Source organism: Lepidochelys kempii, chromosome 2, assembly GCF_965140285.1.
Source record: "Lepidochelys kempii isolate rLepKem1 chromosome 2, rLepKem1.hap1, whole genome shotgun sequence".
Classification (NCBI taxonomy): domain Eukaryota; kingdom Metazoa; phylum Chordata; order Testudines; family Cheloniidae; genus Lepidochelys; species Lepidochelys kempii.
Window position 1 is genome coordinate 24,459,061 of NC_136381.1, and position 19,363 is coordinate 24,478,423.

The 19,363-nt window shown below is 39.1% G+C and overlaps 1 protein-coding gene across 10 annotated transcripts in view; it reads right to left on the reverse strand.

Annotated features, from left to right (window-relative positions):
- The window catches only part of MTBP (MDM2 binding protein), a 61,318-nt gene that overhangs the window by 3,385 nt on the left and 38,570 nt on the right, over positions 1-19,363 (reverse strand). For 5 of the 10 annotated variants that reach the window (XM_073330241.2, XM_073330239.2, XM_073330235.2 and 2 more), the window contains 4 exons: positions 8,004-8,099; positions 5,679-5,945; positions 4,151-4,400; positions 1,237-1,350 (listed from right to left, as the gene is read on the reverse strand). In XM_073330241.2, the coding sequence (XP_073186342.1) occupies positions 1,237-1,350; positions 4,151-4,400; positions 5,679-5,945; positions 8,004-8,099 (727 nt within the window). Of the gene's footprint in view, positions 1-1,236; positions 1,351-2,349; positions 2,467-3,374; positions 3,619-4,150; positions 4,401-5,678; positions 5,946-8,003; positions 8,100-19,363 lie in introns of those variants that run through there. The other 5 variants (XR_012157102.2, XR_012157100.2, XR_012157103.2 and 2 more) reach the window with 5 other exon arrangements.

Genomic DNA, 19,363 nt, shown 5'->3' on the forward strand with positions numbered 1-19,363 from the left:
GAACAATGAATGTGCTCTTCATTGTCACAAGTGAAACATAATGGTCTCCTAAAGCTTTGTATAAGTGAGGGCAAGTTTTTGAAACCTCTGCAATCAGTGTTTAGATTAGATTCTAAAAAAGGAAAGAAAAATACATAAAGTGCTAGAGACAGACTGATTATTACTGCAAGTCAAGTCAAGAGAGGGCTTCTGATGATAAAACAGCATCTTTACTTGTCTCCAGACTGATGATCGGCCCTGTTATCTATTGAGGGAATCCAAATATAAAGTACAAAATAACTGCAGCACAATATAAGGCATTGATAAGACTACTTTTGAAGGTAAGGGCATGTTCAACAGGTATAAATAGCAGTGCATTTACACATCAGATTGATGTAAGTTGGTAGGGTAATCTGCATCCATTAAATGCCCAAACAGGTGTGCAAAACATGTGCAATGTATATACAGAGGTGACAGAAGGGGTCCTACATCATCTTCTTGGTTGTTTTTCTTGCTCTATCTCATTGTTCTGTCTCCTCAAGATATGTTACTCCTACACAACATTAACTCAGTACAAGTTACTCTACTTTACCACAGGCACCCAATTACACACTAGGAAAATGGGCCTAATTTACATCACTGAAATTTCCATATCTTAGAACAGGTCAATATTTGGCCCAGTTCACTTGTCTTGTTGGAGAGGGCAGATGAATTACGAAGAGCAAGCCTTGCTAACCTTTCTTGTGTAGAATAGAAACAACAGATGGTCATGGGTGATTGTGATTTACAACCAGTGGCTGTGATTTACAACAGTAGCTCCAGCTCTGTTGATTTACACTTGTTGACAGCTAACATTTTATTTTCTCAACACCGTCACTAGGAAATAGGGATACTGTGAAGTCTGGACCTCAGAGAATCAGATTTACCAGTTACATGCAGGGTGATCGGATTCTTGTTCAGTTTTATAATTTTGCTTGCCCTGCATCTTGGAAGCACAAAACATGCATTCATGTGTCCAACAACAGACAAACTTAGCTCTGGATCCTCCATCACATGGTCGTGTAGAGCAATTTCCCTTTTACAAGTTTTCAGCAAACAGGATGCAAATAGAGCTAAAAATATATTTTTCAAAAAGTATAATATTTGGAGCTGTCGATCTCAATCATCATATCCCTTTAAACGTGTTAATCCTGGATATAGTTTTGGTGGAGTAACTATGTACAATTGTGGGAGCAAGAGGGGGAAAAAAAAAAGTACCTTTAAATAGAACTTGGATATCTCAAACAGACGCTGGCTGCATGATGCAAAGCATTTGTGGTTCTCTGCAATGCCGTGTTTCTTAAGTGTTTTAGCAACCACTTCTGTCAGCATCTTGGAGACAACACAGGCACACTTAGGAATTAGGATCAATTATCACCATGACAAGCTTTCCAATAGCCCACTTTTAAAGAATAAACCCATACATAACTTCTTGCCCTTCTGCCCCAAAGATTAATTTTAGGGAGGCAGCTTGGTGACTTGAACTGAGTATGGGACGGGGAGACTGGAAATCTTCAGTTCTAGCCTTGACTCTGCCACTAGTTCATTTTGCAGCTTAGGGCAAATTTATTTAACAGTTTCCATTTCCTTCATCTGGAAAATGAAGAGAATACCTACTTCACCTGAGTGCTGAGGATTAATTAACATTTACATAGTGCTTTGAAGATGGAACACTATGTATAGCTGCTAGGCATTATTTAAAATAAAGTGATATATATTGTATTTTCCTGCTTCACATATCCATGAGGGTAATGGAAAATCCTCATTTTCATATTTTTCACAGATTCATAGGGTTTAAGGCCAGAAGGGACTATTAAATCTTCTAGTCTCACCCCCTGTACATCACAGGCCATTAAGTTTCACACAGTTACCCCTGTGTGGAGCCCAACAACTTGTGTTTCAGAAAGGCATCCAGTCTTGACAACAAGATATGAAGAATCCACCACTTCCCATTAGTTTGTTCCAATAACTGACCACCCTCACTGTTGAACATCTGTGTCTTATTTCTAATTTGAATCGGACTGGCTTCAGTTTCCATCCACTGGTTCTTGCCTTTCTCTGCCAGATTAAAAAGCCCTTTAGTAGCCAATATTTTCTCTCCATGACAATACTTACGTGCTGTAATCAGGTCTTTCAGTCTGCTTTTTGACAAGCTAGACATATTGACCTCTTTAAGTTTCTCAATGTATGTCATTTTCTCCAGCTCTCAAATAATTTTCTTGGCTCTTTTTGGCCTCTTCCCCACTTTTTCAACACGTTTCTTAAAACGGGGACACCAGACCTGTACACAGTATTCTAGTATCTATCTCACCAATCCCAAGGTAAAATCACCTTCCTACTCCTATTTGCTACTCCCCTGTTCATACATCCAAGGACAGCATTAGCTCTTTTGACACAACATCACACTGGGAGTTCAGGTTTCAGAGTAGCAGCCGTGTTAGTCTGTATCTGCAAAAAGAACAGGAGTACTTGTGGCACCTTAAGAGACTAACATTTATTTGAGCATAAGCCTGTCCACTATGACACTCAGATCCTTTTTGGAGTCACTGATGTATAGGATATGGTCCCCTATTCCATAGGCCTGCACTCCTTGTTTGTAGATGCAGAACTTTGCATTTGGTTGTATTAAAACACATTTTGATTGAATGGGCCCAGTTTACTAAGCAAATTTTAACAGCATTGATTTTATATATAGTTTCAAGTCATTAATGCAAAAGCTGAGTAATGTTGAGACTTAGACTAATCCCTGTGAAACCCACTGGAGACAGACACCCCCATTTGATGAGGATTCCCCACTAATGACTACTGTGAGCTCCTTCAGTTAGCTTGTTCTTAATGCATTTAATGTGGGCTCTATTCATATTGTATAGTGTTCATTTTTAAATTAGAATGTTGAGTGGTAGTAAGTGAAACACCTTACAGAAGTCCAAGTATATTACACTGTTATTACCTTCATCAACTAACCTTGCAATTTCATCAAAGAATGAAATCTGGTTTGTCCATTAAGACCTATTTTCCCTAAAACCATGCTGACTGGCCTTAATAATACCCCCATCCTTTATTTTTTATGTATTGAATTCCATACCAGGTTTTCCATTTACTTGCCTTGGATTGACTTCAAGCTAACCAGCCTATAGTTATCCAGGTCATCCATTGCTGATTTTGAATACTGGTACATTAGCACTCTTTCAGCACCTCAGTACTTTGCCTGCCCAGCTTCCCTTCTGGCAAACAGATTTGAGGGAGGCAAGGAGGCTGAGCGCCCCAGCTCTCTTCCTGCCCCACATCCTTGGCAGCCTAGTTATCTCTCTGGCAACTAAGAGGTAGGGGAAGCGATGGAAAAATGGGGTGCTCACCCTTCAGCAGTCAGCTGGGAAGGCTTGTCAATTTCATTTTCTGCAGGCAGAAAGCCAAAAGGCTACATTTTGGTTCTTCCAAGATGGAATTTTCCTGGAAATCCCTTTCTATGAAAAATTCCATGTTTTTAACTTTTCATTGCCATTTGGGATGAAAAAAAATTTTTTTTCCAGAGTAAAATTTTTTCACAGGAACAGCTTTCCATTTCCAGATGGCTCTAGATACAAGCACATCATCCTGCTTCTTTCCAAATACAGAAGAGAAATATTTACTGAACACTTCTTCCTTTTCTCCATCTTTAACAGTAACACCATCTCCTTCTAGTAACTGGCCTCTATCATTGCTAGGATTTTTGTTCCTGATATTCCCCACCCCAAAATCTTGTTATTGTTCTTAACTCTGCCAACCATGGACCCTTCCCTGATATCTGGCTTCCCTTATCAAGTTTCTATATTTCATAACTTCTAATTTATATTCATTTCTATTTCCCCTTTTTCACATCTGTTATCTATTGCTGTTTGTCTCTTTCTCTTTCTTTGTTTCTTGGGCACTCTACTGTGTGTACTAAGTTCTTTTCTGACAGTCCTGCAAGCCTTACTTATGCAAAACTTCTCTTGATTTCTACAAATTTCCCTTGAGCAGAACTAAATAATAAAGATTTGGGGACTGGTCCCATGTTTTGAAAGAGGCTAAAAATGGGGAATCTTATCTTTTGGGAAGGGGCAGGTATCAGGTGGGCGGGGTGAGACAAATATAAATATATAGATATATTTACCCGTATATGTTTCTGAGATCTTGATTCCTTAACTGGCTTAGAAGTTTCTGACTCTTGCACACATCTCTGACTTGCTGGGCCAGCCTCTGCAGTCACTTTGTTGGTCTGACCACTAGGCTGCTTAACAGACGCAGATTTTAGAGACAATGATCTGCCTGGCTGTTGTCTTATGACACCTATTGAATGGTGACCCACACTACTTCCACTTGCCTGAGACAGGAGAGAATCTGTGCTTTCAGTTTTTATTAGTCTGGAGGAAAAAAATTTAAAAAATCAGGTAAGTGTTTATCGTCTTGCTGGTTTTGTCTCAACTATAAATGGCTACTATAACTGCTTAAAATATTAAAGATATGCAGTACATTCAAACAAATGGAGGCTGAAAATGGTGAGCAGTGACAAACTATTAACAGAATTTCTTTCCCCTACTAAGTGAGGAAGACTCTCTTCCCTTACCTACTAATGATTTGTTCTCCAACAGTTAAACCAGAACAGAGTGAAGGAGTCTTTTGTATAGCAGATGCTACAGAAAAACCAGAGTTTGGAACAAATCACAGAGGAGGACAGAGGGACAGAGGAGACGCATGCAAATTAAAGGTGGACACAAAAACTGCAGGAATTCCTTCCCTCTGCCCCCATCCCAATTGAAAAAACATCCTTGTTTGACACATTCTCCCATGTGGAGCCTCTCCCTGTTAAGCCAGTAAAAATGAAGACGAATAGGCCTGCCAAGTCACCAAGTCCAGTGTTTTATTCTTCTCATGAATCTAGACCAAGACAGGGTCAAGAAGAGAATGCTTGAAACTCCTAAGATAAGGGCTCAATCCAGTGAAATGGAGAACAACCACAATTCCACTTCTTACTATTTATACAGAACACCAGAATCTGGCAGCATCTTTGCTGAGGAAGTATATTAAAATCCCCACTGGACACAATCCCTGCTTGAAGAGCAGGTGTGCGACAACAAGAGTGTAACTAACAATTGGGAGGACAGGATGGGAAGAATTATAGTAATAAGATCACACAATTGTTCAGCTGCGGCATATGCACTCGCTGACGATTTTACATTGATGCAAATGATATAAAAATGCTTCTTGTGGGGCATTCTAAAAAACTGGGTTTTTAAAGGATTTGAATGAGGAGAGGGTCAGGGCTGGGTGAACTGGAACTTCAGTGGGTCTTCTCTACTTAAACTGTGAACTCTATTGGCCGTGGTCTGTATTATTCCAGGTTTGTACAGTCACCAGCACAATGTGCTGAGGACTCTCAGTGCCATTTCAAAACAAATAACAATTTCAGTGGCTACTAAGCGCATTTTGGCACCTCTCAAGAGGCACTCAGCACCTTGCAGGATGCAGCCCTCAATTTCTTAAATTAAAATGCCTTAGGTTTATGGTTTTAATGCATCTAATATAGTCAATGGGAGGTCACACTTGAGAAATAGCAAATTGATAGAAGAGGGATTAAACATTTAAATAGATAGATGCTTTAAAAGAAATCTTAATTTTTTAAATTTTACTTAGTGCATTACCTCTTGTTGGAATGAAAGCAATCAAAGTCTTTTGATCTGCGTTTTAGCCTTGATGCTTCTGTTCTGAGTTCACTTTGTAAAGATTCCCCATCTGGGACACTTCCAGGCTCTGACAAAACTGCAGGAGATGGAAGAGGGCTCAAGACACATGGTACAGGACAGCACTCTTTAGTACACGTAGTCTGCGTTTCATAGCGAATTAGACGAGTCTGAAGTTCAGCAAATTTCACATCTCTCTCTAAAGCTTTTCTGTTATCTAGACAGTATCTAAAATTGAAATAGGAAAAAAAAACAAAAACACAAAACCAGTGACCATTGTAACAGAGCTGGGGAATTTTTTCCCATTAGAAAAACTGAATAACCATGCTTAAGTTTAACTATGGAAATGTCTGCAGTGCCTCTTTACTTGAACTGCTAGGTTGCCCTTGACAACTGCGTTGAATGACCTAACAAACTAGCTTACATGAGAGACACTCTCATGGATTCTGCTACATTCAAGTCAACAAGATGAAGTTGGGTTACATATTTAATAGGGGCCAAATCCCACTATCCTTACTCGGTTCTCTCTAAGGTAAAATTTCCGTTCAAGTCAACAGAAAGTTTACTTGAATTATTGAATGCAGGATTTGGCATTATGGAAGTCTTGTTTCTCCCTTTAGCACATACTGGGATGTTGACAATAGAGCGTGTTTCTCTTATAAATATAATCAGGCTCTTGTTAAATATTTAAAGTTATCAATCCCTTTGCTTTATATTTTATTGAAAGCTTCCTGCCATGTGACAGACATTTGCATTCTAGTAATGCATTAAGCTACGTGACTTTCAGATACAAGAAGGATTGTATTAGAATCTATATAGTATAGATCTCATAGAGAAACCATCTTCACCCACATCAGGTACTCTTTTTCAGAGTGCAAGGATTAAGATTAGGGGCAAGAAAAATCATGTTCAAGCAAAATTGGCAACACAACCTGAGCAGTATACTTCAGTTCCTTTCCTCGAACCCTTTTTACTCACCTCCTCCAAAATTACAGTATTTTAAGTGAGCTTTCAGAGTTTTATGAAAGTCTATTTCTATCTACTCTATCTCAGGAATTTCTAGGGAGCCCATCACTCTGTTAACTAGGTCCATGTTATTCTTTCTCCTCCTCTCACCCACACCTCAAGTGCTCTTCTTGAAGACATCCATAAAGTGCCAATACGAGTGATAAAATTATACCACATAAATCTATAGTGCTAAATCACTGAAATTTGTCATCAGATTAGGATGCAAAACTGATGGTTTATTGTTCAGCCCTTTCCTGTATTTTAGGATGTTTATTCTTCCTAAGAGATGTGTAAAAAAACAAAAAAAAAAAAAAAAAAAACAAAAAATGGGGTTTTGTGCTGAGATGCAGGGCTGTGTGTGTTTGGAGTCATTGTGTGTGCAGTTTGTTTTGTTGTGTGGGTGGTTGTGTTGACTTGTGTGTGAAATTTTTGCATGCAAATAATCTGTAGAGGAAGGGTGATGTGTTCTCATAGCTAATTCAACTAAATTGCCAAGAACACTTGGCATGGCACAGATCCTTACTGTAGCTGTACACCACACAGGTGTAATCTGTGAAGTCAACATGGCTGAGAATTTAAAATTGGACAGTAACAGACTGTGATGATTCAACCTGGTAATGTTCTGAACAAGAAGAGCTTTCAACCATGCTTGCAGCTGTTTCTGTCGTTTCATACTGATTCAACAGACATGCTAAACTTCAGAGTGACACACACACTGACATTCCTGGAATATTATATAGATACATACAGCAATCTTTACCACAAATTTCATTTACATTAAAAATATTGTTATAAACATATCTCATGACTATTCAGCTGAAAATATCTATGATTTGATCTGAAGTAAAACCATATTTTAATTTAGACATTTAACTATGCAAATGAAGCATCTCTCTCAGAAGCTACAGGCCTGAATATAGATGCAGTAAAGTTAAAGCAGTACAACTTGTGTGTGTATAGACAATGCCAAAGTCACATTCTTCATGATCATCAAGGAGACAGGAGTATAGCACTTGATACCAGTCCAGAAAGTGAGGGTAAAGAAAACAGAAGAGGTTGTGGGTTTCTGGTTTTTTTGGGGTGGGGTGTGGAGGGAACCAAAAACATGTAATGTTCAGGACTAAAACCATTTAGTAAATGTCTGAAACATATTTGTAAATCTACTTCTCTATAAATAGTATCCAGGTTGCATAAAGTGGGTCCCACCTATAACTTGGGTTTTATGCTAGATGACAGTGTTGAGAAAACAATCACATCAAGCAGTGCAAGGAAACTTACTCAAGCCCATGATAATGGCACCCAGCTGCTTTTTCAAAAGACAGACCTCCCAGCTTCAGTGGAGTAAGCTCTGGTGTCAGAAGAAAAGCATTTTCACTAAAAGAAAAGAGCATGTATTTTAAATTAGATCTATACGTTAGTATCTAAATTGCCATTTGGTTTAGTGAGCACTTTGATTGAAGCCCAATACAAAGCTGTGTATTGCGATCTCACTGTAACTGACCTGTGCGCAAGAGTCACTAAATTAAAAAGCTATTTCAAAAGTTAGTACTGAAAGCACAGGCAACTACAAATTAAAACCTTCTTCTGGGCAGACTAGATGCTACACTGTACATACAAAAGCTTACAAATGGAAAAGAATTACGTTAGGAATTCATGTACATTTATATCTACCTTCTAATGCAGTACAAACTATGGACAGGCAACCTACTGCTACCAATGCACAACCTTCAAGTATGAAACTCATCTGCTGGTATGCAAATATCAATTGAAAATACAGGAAACTATTATAATGACTTGTGAGATACTTCCTCATTAAGAATATGCAATGTGAAAACATTTCACATTAGTATATTGCAAAATGTTGATATTTGCCATTTTTGCCTCAGACTAAATAGCTTCAGCATTTCTGAAAAATATGTTTGACCACGCAAAACCAATACAAATATCTTTTAATATGTTGTCATTTTGTAGCTTTGACCAATCACCACCATATTAAGGTGCTGAAATTAACTTAAACGGTAAAAACTAGTCAGAGTCATGTTGCAGCTCATCATAACTGATGCAGAATCCATGATAGTGTACTATATCAACTGAACTGTGAGCCCCAAACTCATGGTGCAGCTCTGCAGCAAGGCTTATGTGCAACGGTGTGATAATTTTGGAACTGTTAAATATTACGCACTCTGCAATTGAGAGGCACCTTCTTTGAATGTCTTCTGAAGGATGACACTATTGCTGGCTGAATTATATTTCTCTGTACTTGTCAACCAAAGGACAAATTCGTGTACCAACTGGACCACAAAAGTAGCTGACCTCTGTATACTACAATCACCGGGCTTTGGATAATATTCTGAGGATTTCACTGTGGCTATTTCTGACCGAAGGACTGAAGTGGCATTATACAAAACCACATGTTCATCAGGCTCAGTCACCAGAGCAACATCCACAAATCATATGGATGACTTAAGTTCCTTCTTCAGATTACCCCTGTCAGAGGACCCTCATAAGCCATCTCCTGACTGAATATCCAAAGCTATGAAAGAAAGAAGTGGACTAGCAAGAAGTACTGAAGACAAAATCCACAAGCCAATCCTTGCCTCTGCAATGAAGAGGGATGAATGTTACAGTTCTTACCAATCATGTCATCAACAACATGAAAAACCCATTTGATTCTGAATCACATCCAGAGGGGCTTATCAACGTATCTACGGGACTGCATGTAACATCAGATGTACAAGAGTCTCTACTGAAAATAGTAGATGTTGGTGAAGAACAAGCAGAGTGATTTCTGAGCAACGCAAATGATTCTGATGGGACATGTAACTTCTTCAGCCCAGTCAAGAAAACTGGAATCAAAACATTTGCTGACATGGCCAAAAATATAAATTTAGCAAGGGAGGGACAATCACAGCTATCAGTCCAGAAACTGTTTTCCACAGAGCGCTATCCTTAGCAAGATTCAGAGATGATGTTTCAATGGCAACTGTTCTTAGTCTCCCACAGGACCTGTGCTTAAGTCCCTCTTCCATGCCAAAGGAACAATGAGAAGAACAAATGAAGCTGAATTAGGGCATCAGCTGGAAGCTCAAGCTGAAAGAATCCATGAGCTAAAAAGGCACAACAAAGAAACCACAGTGTACATCAGAGATGCCACGACTGACATACCTGGAACATTTCCGAAGGCAGCACAAAAAGTTATTGATTGTTCTGGAGACCAGATACAAAACCTTTTAGGTTGTGTGAGCAGCTGAAAAGACAGCTGCTAGAAGTCCTTATCAAGAGGTCAGACACCTGGTGGGCGAAGGCAGAAGGTAAGAATGAGGTGGAATGCAAACCAGAGACATGGTTCCATCTCTTTCTCCCTAGCACAGCTGAATATGGTTAGCATTGAGAGAAGTGACCGTGTTACAGTGAGTTCTTTGCCCTGTGGCTCCCATTTAGGAGATAGTCTTCTGTCTGGCTAGTCTTCTGTCTGTGAGACTTGGCATTTACTCCCCATACACCCCCAAGGATTTCCCCCAAACCAGAGAAGAAATGGGGTTGTGAGGACAATAAAAGAGCATAAACTTGGTGTGGGCAGGATAATGGATAGGGGAAAGGGAGCTTATACTGGAGGGAATAGATGTGATACTTAAAATATGGGTCCCTCTAATATTTACTCCACTCTACTCTGGTGTGTTTAAACCCCTCTCCTCTAGTATGCAAGACTACAGTGGGATAGCCCTGCTATTACCAGCAGGAGAGTGAGTTTGTGTGTGTGGTTTTTGGAAAAAAAAAAAGGGGGGGGGGGGTGAGAAAACCTGGATTTGTGCTGGAAATGGCCCAACTTGATTATCATACACGTTGTAAGGAGAGTGATCACTTTAGATAAGCTATTACCAGCAGGAGAGTGGGGTGGGAGGAGGTATTGTTTCATGGTCTCTGTGTACATAATGTCTTCTGCAGTTTCCACAGTATGCATCCGATGAAGTGAGCTGTAGCTCACGAAAGCTTATGCTCAAATAAATTGGCTAGTCTCTAAGGTGCCACAAGTACTCTTTTTCTTTTAGTGGGATAGCCCATCTCTCAAAACATTAAAATTAAATCATTGCAAGCTGAGGCAGACTGGAAGAAAGTCTGATAACATTAATCAATGTGAAATTTTAAATCACTTTCCAAGAAGCACTGTCTAGCTTTTTATGTATCTGTTTTGCACAGCAGAACACATATTTAGTTCATGGTACATCAAACTATCAAACCTATGAACATTCTAGTATCTGATACTTGTGTACATGAGAACATAATTAGATACCCAATTCGTGTATGTTTACTATAGTACAATCGTTTTCTATGCAGTCAGTTATAATGCTATATGACAAACATTTGTAATATGTTTCAGTAAATTAGTATTCCAAGTAGAGCATGCTACTATAACAACAGAGGTCATTATCAAATAAACAGGAATGTAGATTAATGCTAAGATTCCAAGTTTATATCCAAGACAGCTTAGTAATTAATTTTTTTAGAAGAAAAATATTTCAGAGAATATTATAGCTAACCTCTACATAAACTGTTTGACAACTTAATATAACAACACTGCATGGAAATTTTAGATTGTAAGATCTTTAAGGCACAACCCACTTGTTCCTATGTATCTGTACACTGTTCAGCACAATGATCCCATTCCTAATTGGATCCTCTGAGTGCTATGGTAAAATAAATATTAAAACAACAGTGAGGGGGTTAAACATTGTAGAAATATTGGTAAGCCTACACCTGATTCTGTATATATAATCAGGATACAGATCACCAAGTCATCACAGTGAAGAGAGCTTTCTAGACGACATGAAACCTCCACGCGCCTTGTGAGATTCATTACTTTTAATCTTAAGAGCTGCTTTACGGGCAACACAATTTTCTATAACTATTTATAGTTTTATTCACACAATATAGAGGGATGTAGTTATAAAATTCAATGGACTGAAAAAATGTTTATTCCTCTTAAGAGAGGTACATAAATCTACATTAATATGAGAGTTTCAGTAGATGATTAGATCTAAACTATTTGTATATTCTAACAGCAAGTAACTAGAATCACAATGCCCCCGGTATCACAGAGCCAACTCTATGCATTAAGAGTACTCTCCTGTAATATGCTAAGATAGCAAAGATAATTAGGAGGGGAAGACCATCAGGGAACAAGGGGAAGAGGTATACCGGAGAGGTGACTGGGAGAAACAAAGCAGGCTAGTGAACAGGAAGAGAGTAGGATGCAGCCATGGACCAGTAGAAGACCAGATGTAGAGGCAACATTTCTGTATGACATTACTTTTGTATGCTGCTATTACGGTGCTGTTCTGTGCATGTACCCTTCATCTCTATGCTGTTCCATATCTTCTAGAGGGGAACAGTGCTACACTTTACATTCAAAAGTAGGGAGTTTAAAATAAAAAGTATGATAGAATGATTCAAGTTTATAGGAAAACATCTCTGTTAAATTTTAATGAAGTAGCTTGTGGTTTTTACTGGTTATTGGAAACCTATCAGTTTTTAAAAGAGCAAGCAAAACCTAAAAGAACAGGAATCCTATTTATTTTTAAAGGGAGTTTCAAAGTGCTCTTTTATGCTAATGTAGTTAAAATAAATACTCTGTTTACCACAGAGGACCTCTGCTGCTTCTTTGTGTTTCATGAGAGTTTAATCAGCAACAGCTCCATGGGGTACTGTCTCTATGTACTAGTAGCATGGACTGCTGGAGCTCCTGTGCCATGATAATGTTTAGTGAGGACTAGTGATGCACCAACACAGTTAAGGCTGCTACTCCCTCCTCCCCCCTTTTTTTAATTAACAAAAGCAAACCAATTAAATTGTATTTTAATAGCAGTGGGGGAAATGTGCAGGCTGAAGAGTGCCAAACATAAATAAAAAGTATGCTCCTGCTGTCCTTATGGGGGCATGACTCCCATTGAATTCAATGGAGGTTGAGAGTGCTCTTGTTCAGGACAATTATGATTCATATAAAAAAGGCAAAGAGTTATATGCTGCCTAACGAAAATGTAAAATATGCGCATCATTCCTGTTCTTGCATTCTTATTCTTCTTCAATACATACAGCAAGATTAACCCAAATTTAAACTGGAAAAGAATAGAGCAATTGTTTACATTTAAAAGCAAATATGGGAAGTCTTTGGGCCAATTTTGAAAATTTGGCAACTTCAGCCAGGTACCTAAATGAGAGCTGAGCTTCTTTCTCGGCGGCAGTTCGGCAGCGACGCTTCTTCCCGCTGCCACGTCTCAACGGCAGGGTGTCTGGCGCCCGCCACAGACTTCTGGGAATAGGAATATGCTATTCCCACAGATAGGTTGGGGGCCACTGGGCTAGTGATTTTTTTGAAAGCTGCGTTTATATGTTAATTTATCACCTCTACTGCAAACGCACTATAGAAATCAGTAATGTTTCAGAATGATCATAGTTTGTCTGTAATAAGAAACAGACAGCTATGACAAAGATTCATCCCCGCAGTATCTTAAAAGAAAAGAAAGTTATGCACTGGAAAGAAAAGGCTGCCCTGGCCATACTGTAGTTCTCTCACCTACTTTCATATGTGGGGAACCTACACTTTTTTAAAACGGGAAAGGTAATTAGCCATTATACATAAATAATTTTTTCCTGATATTCTCCTTTGTCAGTGTAAACGCTCCTATAAGTTTCTCTTCTTTTCAGTATCTCCCATGCCTCTATGAACTCGCTATCACTTCTTCATGGTTACTTTCAATCTGAGCAAAGTTCTTCCAGTAATTAGGTGATTAGCGTTGAATAAAATATTTCAAATGGGGTCTTAAATTTTTAACTTATGTCCAAATGTCTGACGATTTTTACCTCTCATCTCAACATATACACTTCATAGCAGTTGGGTTATCTCCACGGATTGTATTCAGTATCACCCAAGTATTTTCCTGAGCTTTAAGTTTTTATGTTCTCAACTTGAGAGTTCTATTTAGTTTATAGATGGCCTTCCACTAAACTACATAAGTTACTTATCCCAGAGGCAAGAAGTTGCTTCCTCCCCAATCTGTGACATTTTACTGAAGATCCTATTAAGTACTTAGTAATACCAACTTCATCTCTCATTGAGTTTCATTGTCTTGTCTCTCAGTAGCCCCTACAGTCTTTCCAGCACATTTGTACAGAAGCATATGTTGTTTATCATTACTTTCCTACGTATTAAACTTTCAAGGTTTGGGGTTTTTTTTAAGCTTGTAAATAGAAATTCTTTCAGTATTAAATTATGCCCTGAACTTCATCATCTAGCCACATAGCAGGAATAAAATATCCAACAAGGACACACAACCTGTGTATACACATTAAGTTTTCACTGCAAACTGGCATCAGAATTCTATATTCATATCCTGAAGGACATCCCAGTGCAATAATCAAGCAGGCATCTTGAGATGAAGCAAAGCTTAAAAGATGGGAACTACTTTGCAATTTTCTGAGCCATACACAACTGTAAATCCACCTTCGAGCCAGTTCATCTGCGTGGCACAGAGTCCCAAAGCCAGAGGGCATCTGAGGAGGAAAAGGTTTCCTCAGTTGGAAAGTCAGCAAGCCCTATACACACACAAAATACATATAGGTGGGAAAAAAAGCCTTTCATGATTGATGCTGTGTATACTGCAATGCAATTCAATAAGAAACACACAAAATTTTTTAATTTAAATCTAGATGGGAAAAGATTTTGTTTATACATAAATAAATAAATAAAAGGATCAATAAGTAAATTCCAGTTACATTCGTTTTTTTGAGGTCTATTATTTGCACACCCATGGTTGCCCACACCGATCCACTCCATATCTCCCATCTGTCTCATTTTCTTCTAATACAGGAAAGAATGTAAATATTGGAGAAGTTCATGGAGGCAGTGGGGCCCTGTGGACAGGGCACAGGACAGGAAGACAGGAAATATGGGTTCTATTCTTGGCTCATCCACTAACTTTGCTCTCTGTGACCGTGAGCAACTCACAACCTCTCCCTAAATCAGTTCATCATCTGAGATGACACTTACCTACTTTGCATGCACTCAGACCTATAGATGAGCAGCATTTTGTAAGTACTAGCTATCACAGGAGGACTGGGTACACTTCAAACCATTCCTGCCACTTGCATTTCAAGTTGCAGTGGGGGAGGTTTAGGTTGGATATTAGGAAAAACTTTTTCACTAGGAGGGTGGTGAAACACTGGAATGCATTGCCTAGGGAGGTGGTGGAATCTCCTTCCTTAGAAGTTTTTAAGGTCAGGCTTGACAAAGCCCTGGCTGGGATGATTTAATTGGGGATTGGTCCTGCTTTTGAGCAGGGGGTTGGACTAGATGACCTCCTGAGGTCCCTTCCAACCCTGATATTCTATGATTCTATGATTTCCTGCATAAGGTTTTGCTGCACTGTGCTCCAAGAGAGAGAAAAGTTTAGTGATTAGAGCTAGAACTGGTCAGTAATTTTCCAATTAACTGTTCTTTTGTTGGAAAAATACCAATTTGTCAAAACCAAAAGAGTTTACAGAAAGGGTCAGTTGTGATGGTTGTCACGACTCAAAAGTTTGCCATTTTCAAAATGAAAAGTTTTGTTTGTTGTTCCATTATCTCCATTTTACAGATGAGGAATTGATGACATAATAGAGGAGAAAGAAAAGGAGGGGGGAAAGGGGGAAACAAGAGAAAAAGACGACACGAGAAAACTAAAGAGCAAGAAAAATCTAAGCTAAAATGTTAAATATGTACTTATTAACCTATTAGTTTTGTTTCTGTTTTTTTAAAGCTAGAATGTGCTGCATGGTGGAGACTTTATAGTTTTGGTTAAGCAAGAGCACAGAACTGCCTGGTCAGCTAGTCAAATTCAATCCTTATTGGTGGTGGCAAAAGCTCATTACGATCGGATGGCTGGTCATCAGTGAATGTGAAACAAAGCCATTCAGTGCAGCTCTTAGCAGGCAATAGCCTGATCCAACTCCTCAGAGTCACCAGACTTCTATTCACTTCAGTGGATCAGGTCAGCCCCCAGTGTCCAAAACTTCAAACAACATTTACAAATGCCACCTTTGTTGACCATCTCAGCAGAAAAGCCCGTGTCACTGCTCACCAGATCAAGACTCAAGCACACTGGCATGATGATACAGGAAAGCTTGGTGTAGACAGAGGTTCTCAGTCAATCTTGCATGTTTCACATTTTAACCAAATTGAGGGTGGCGGGAGAGGGTGTTTTGGAAAATCTCCACTGCTGTGCCTCCACTCTCTCTCTCTCTTTGGGACTGAATGGGATGGGGATATTCAGTATATGCCATTATCAGATCTTTCATCCCTCTGGCCAAGAAGCTTACCCAGTCCTGCTCTAGTATCTTAGACCTCTTGCATTTGTTTTGCACTTCCCACAGTTACCCAAATTCTCTTGTAATGCTCTAAGATTTTCTAGTTACGGTAAAAGCACTTCAAGACAAAGTTTGATCACAACCCTTTGGATTCTACAACTTATTACTACGAGTGAGCTGGAGAAAAATCCCTTCAAATTCAGGGTTTATTGAAGTGTGATTCAAAGCAAGCCATTCAAGCGAATCAAAATACTCCATGGCTATAAAGCAACTCTGGAGGTTTCTCAAAATTGGTGATTAAAAGAACTCTTGTAATGAACAAATTATTCACTTCTCTCTCACACACACTTAATTGGAATGACGCAGTTTTATTTGTAATTTAGCCAAGATCCTGGAGACATCTGCATTGATTAACTAAAAATTTTGTAAAAGTCTCTCATTGTTATGGCTAGTCTTTGTTTTAAATTGTCTACCACTTGTGTGCAATCAGCACATCTTTAAATTAGTTTCCTGAATACAGCAGTTCTAAAACTGCTTTTCCAGCAGTTTACCCCAATGCCACAGAACACTCTGCTTTCATAAACAATTTTATAATGTTATACATGGCGACAGCTATGACAATTTCCTGCCATATCCTTGGGAGACCTTACTGACCCCCCCCCCCCCTCCCATTTGTTAAATAAATGGTGTATGTATTATTATGGGCCAGGATTGTATGTAACCTCTCAAGGAATAGGGGCCGGGAGGGGTGGGGGAGGGGGGGAGAAAATGCGACAGATGGGGATTCAAAAGACTATATTGAACAATGTGCAAGACAAGAATGGACTACTGGAACAAAAATGTGTTAAGTGGTCTTCCTGAGAAATATCTAGTGGGAAGTGAATGCAAATTCCCTACCTCCGATTATGCAAAAACCCAGCCTTTGGAAGCTATGCCATGAGGAGTGAGCCATTGTCTGCTGGTCACCTGTTACATGAGGACAAGATCAAAGGCCCAAGCTATATAAAGGAAAAGACTATTAATTTCATTGAGTGACCCCTAGTTCTTGCGTTACATGAAGGGCTAAATAACACTTCCATATTCACTTTCTCCACACCATTCATGATTTTATAGACCTCCATCATATCCCCCCATCCCTTCGTCATCCCTTTTCTAAACTGAACAGTCCCAGTCTTTTTAATATCTTCTCATATGGAAGCTGTTCCATACCCCTAATCATTTTCGTTGCCATCTTTGCACCTTTTCCAATTCTAATATATCTTTTTTGTGATCGGGAGAGCAGAACTGCACGCAGTATTCAAGGTGTGAGCATATCATGCATTTATATAGTGGCATTATGATATTTTCTGTCTCATTATCTATCGCTTTCCTAATGATTCCTAACATACTGTTAGCTTTCTTGACTATTGCTGCACATTGAGCAGAAGTTTTCAGAGAACAATCCATGATGACTCCAAGATCTTTCCTGAATGGTAACAGCTAATTTAGACCCCACCATTCTGTATGTATAGTTGGGATTCTTTTTTCCAATGTGCATTACTTTGCACTTGTCAGCATCGAATTTCATCTGCAATCTTGTCATCCAGTCGCCCAGTTTAGTGAGAACCCTTTGTAGCTCTTCACAGTCAGCAGTGGACTTAACTATCTTGAGTAATTTTGTATCATCTGTAAATTTTGCTACCCTACTGTTCATCACTTTTTCTAGTTCATTTATGAATATATTGAATAACACAGGTCCCAGTACAGATCCTTGGGGGACCCATCCATTGTGAAAATTGACAATTTATCCCTACTCTTTGTTTCCTGTCTTTTAACCAGTTACTGATCTATGAGAGAACCTTCCCTCTTATCCCATGATTGCTTACTTTACTTAAGAGCCTTTGGTAAGGGATCTTGTGAAAAGTTTTCTGAAAGTCCCAGTACACTGTATCAAGTGAATCACCCTTTTCCATACTTGACCACACTGTCAGAGTTCTAATAGATCGGTGAAGCATGACTGCCCTTCACAAAAGCTGTGGTGACTCTTCCCCCTCATATTGAGTTCTTCTATGTATCTGATAACCCTCAGTGTGGGTCATCACTTGTCTGTAGCTGTAAGGGAAAGAATTAAAGCTCACTGGACAGCTTCTGAAGACCCTCTCAGTTTCTAGATGCTTGCAAAGTTAGTCCAGAGTCAAAAGGGGCTATCAAACAAAGAACAAATTCCTCATCTTATATCACCACCTATATATAAAAAATATACACTTTTTAAATGTGTATACACACACACACACACACGACAAGACACAAAACAAGAAAAAGTTCTCTGCAGTAGTTAAAATTAACCATAAAGATAGCAGATCTTGCTTAATGAATTTTCAGGGAGGGCTGGATCTGTGGACTATCCAGCCAAAAAAAGGAAAATTTTCAGATAAGCAGCCACAGGTCTCCCCGTCTCTCTCAAGGCGAGGTCCACAGATTCTCAGGGCAGGATTTTCTCAGCAGTGACAAAATTCATAAGGAGGCAACAAAATACCATCACTGAGAAAAAGGATTCCCATACTCTAAGGAATCACCACAGCATGCAGTACCCAATTGCCAAAGGCTAAATTGGCTGAAGACCAAGTATTTATCTTGTAAAACTTCGTAAATGTACGCAGGGATAGCCAACAGATTTCCACATAAATGGCCTGTCCCTTCTCACATTGTGATGCCACACTGTTTGTACTGTGAGAGTTCTTGTACTCACTGGAGGATTGCGTCTTTTTGCTCTATATTCCTCAGCAATGCACCACTATATCCACCATGAGACTGATGATGTGTAGGTCTTAGCAGCTCTTTTCCTTAGATGAAACAAGATCAGCAAACCTGTTTTTCTTAAGCTCTCAACTCTCTTCAGATAAATCTTTAAAGCTCACCTTACATCCAACAAATGCAATACTTTCTCCTTTGGGCAAGGAGGAGGTGGACAAAAAGGAAGATGATCTCTTGTGCTCAACGAATAATCACATTCACTTGTGGAGTACAGTTTTCCAAAACTATTTTATCACTGTGGAAGATGCAACAGAATGGATCACTTGAAAAAGCTCCCAACTCGGACACCCTTGTTGCCGAAGTGATAGTGACCCAAACGGTTGTTTTGATAGATACAGTGAAACCAATTTCATAGGTTCAAAAAACACCTATGGTAAGGCATTGAGCACAATTTTCAAATCCCAACTCAGAGCTGTATGCACCTTAGAGGATGCAATAGCTGAACTGCTCCAATTAAGTGACAAAATGTCTGTATGATAGGAACAGGAAGACTTTCTCGATACACT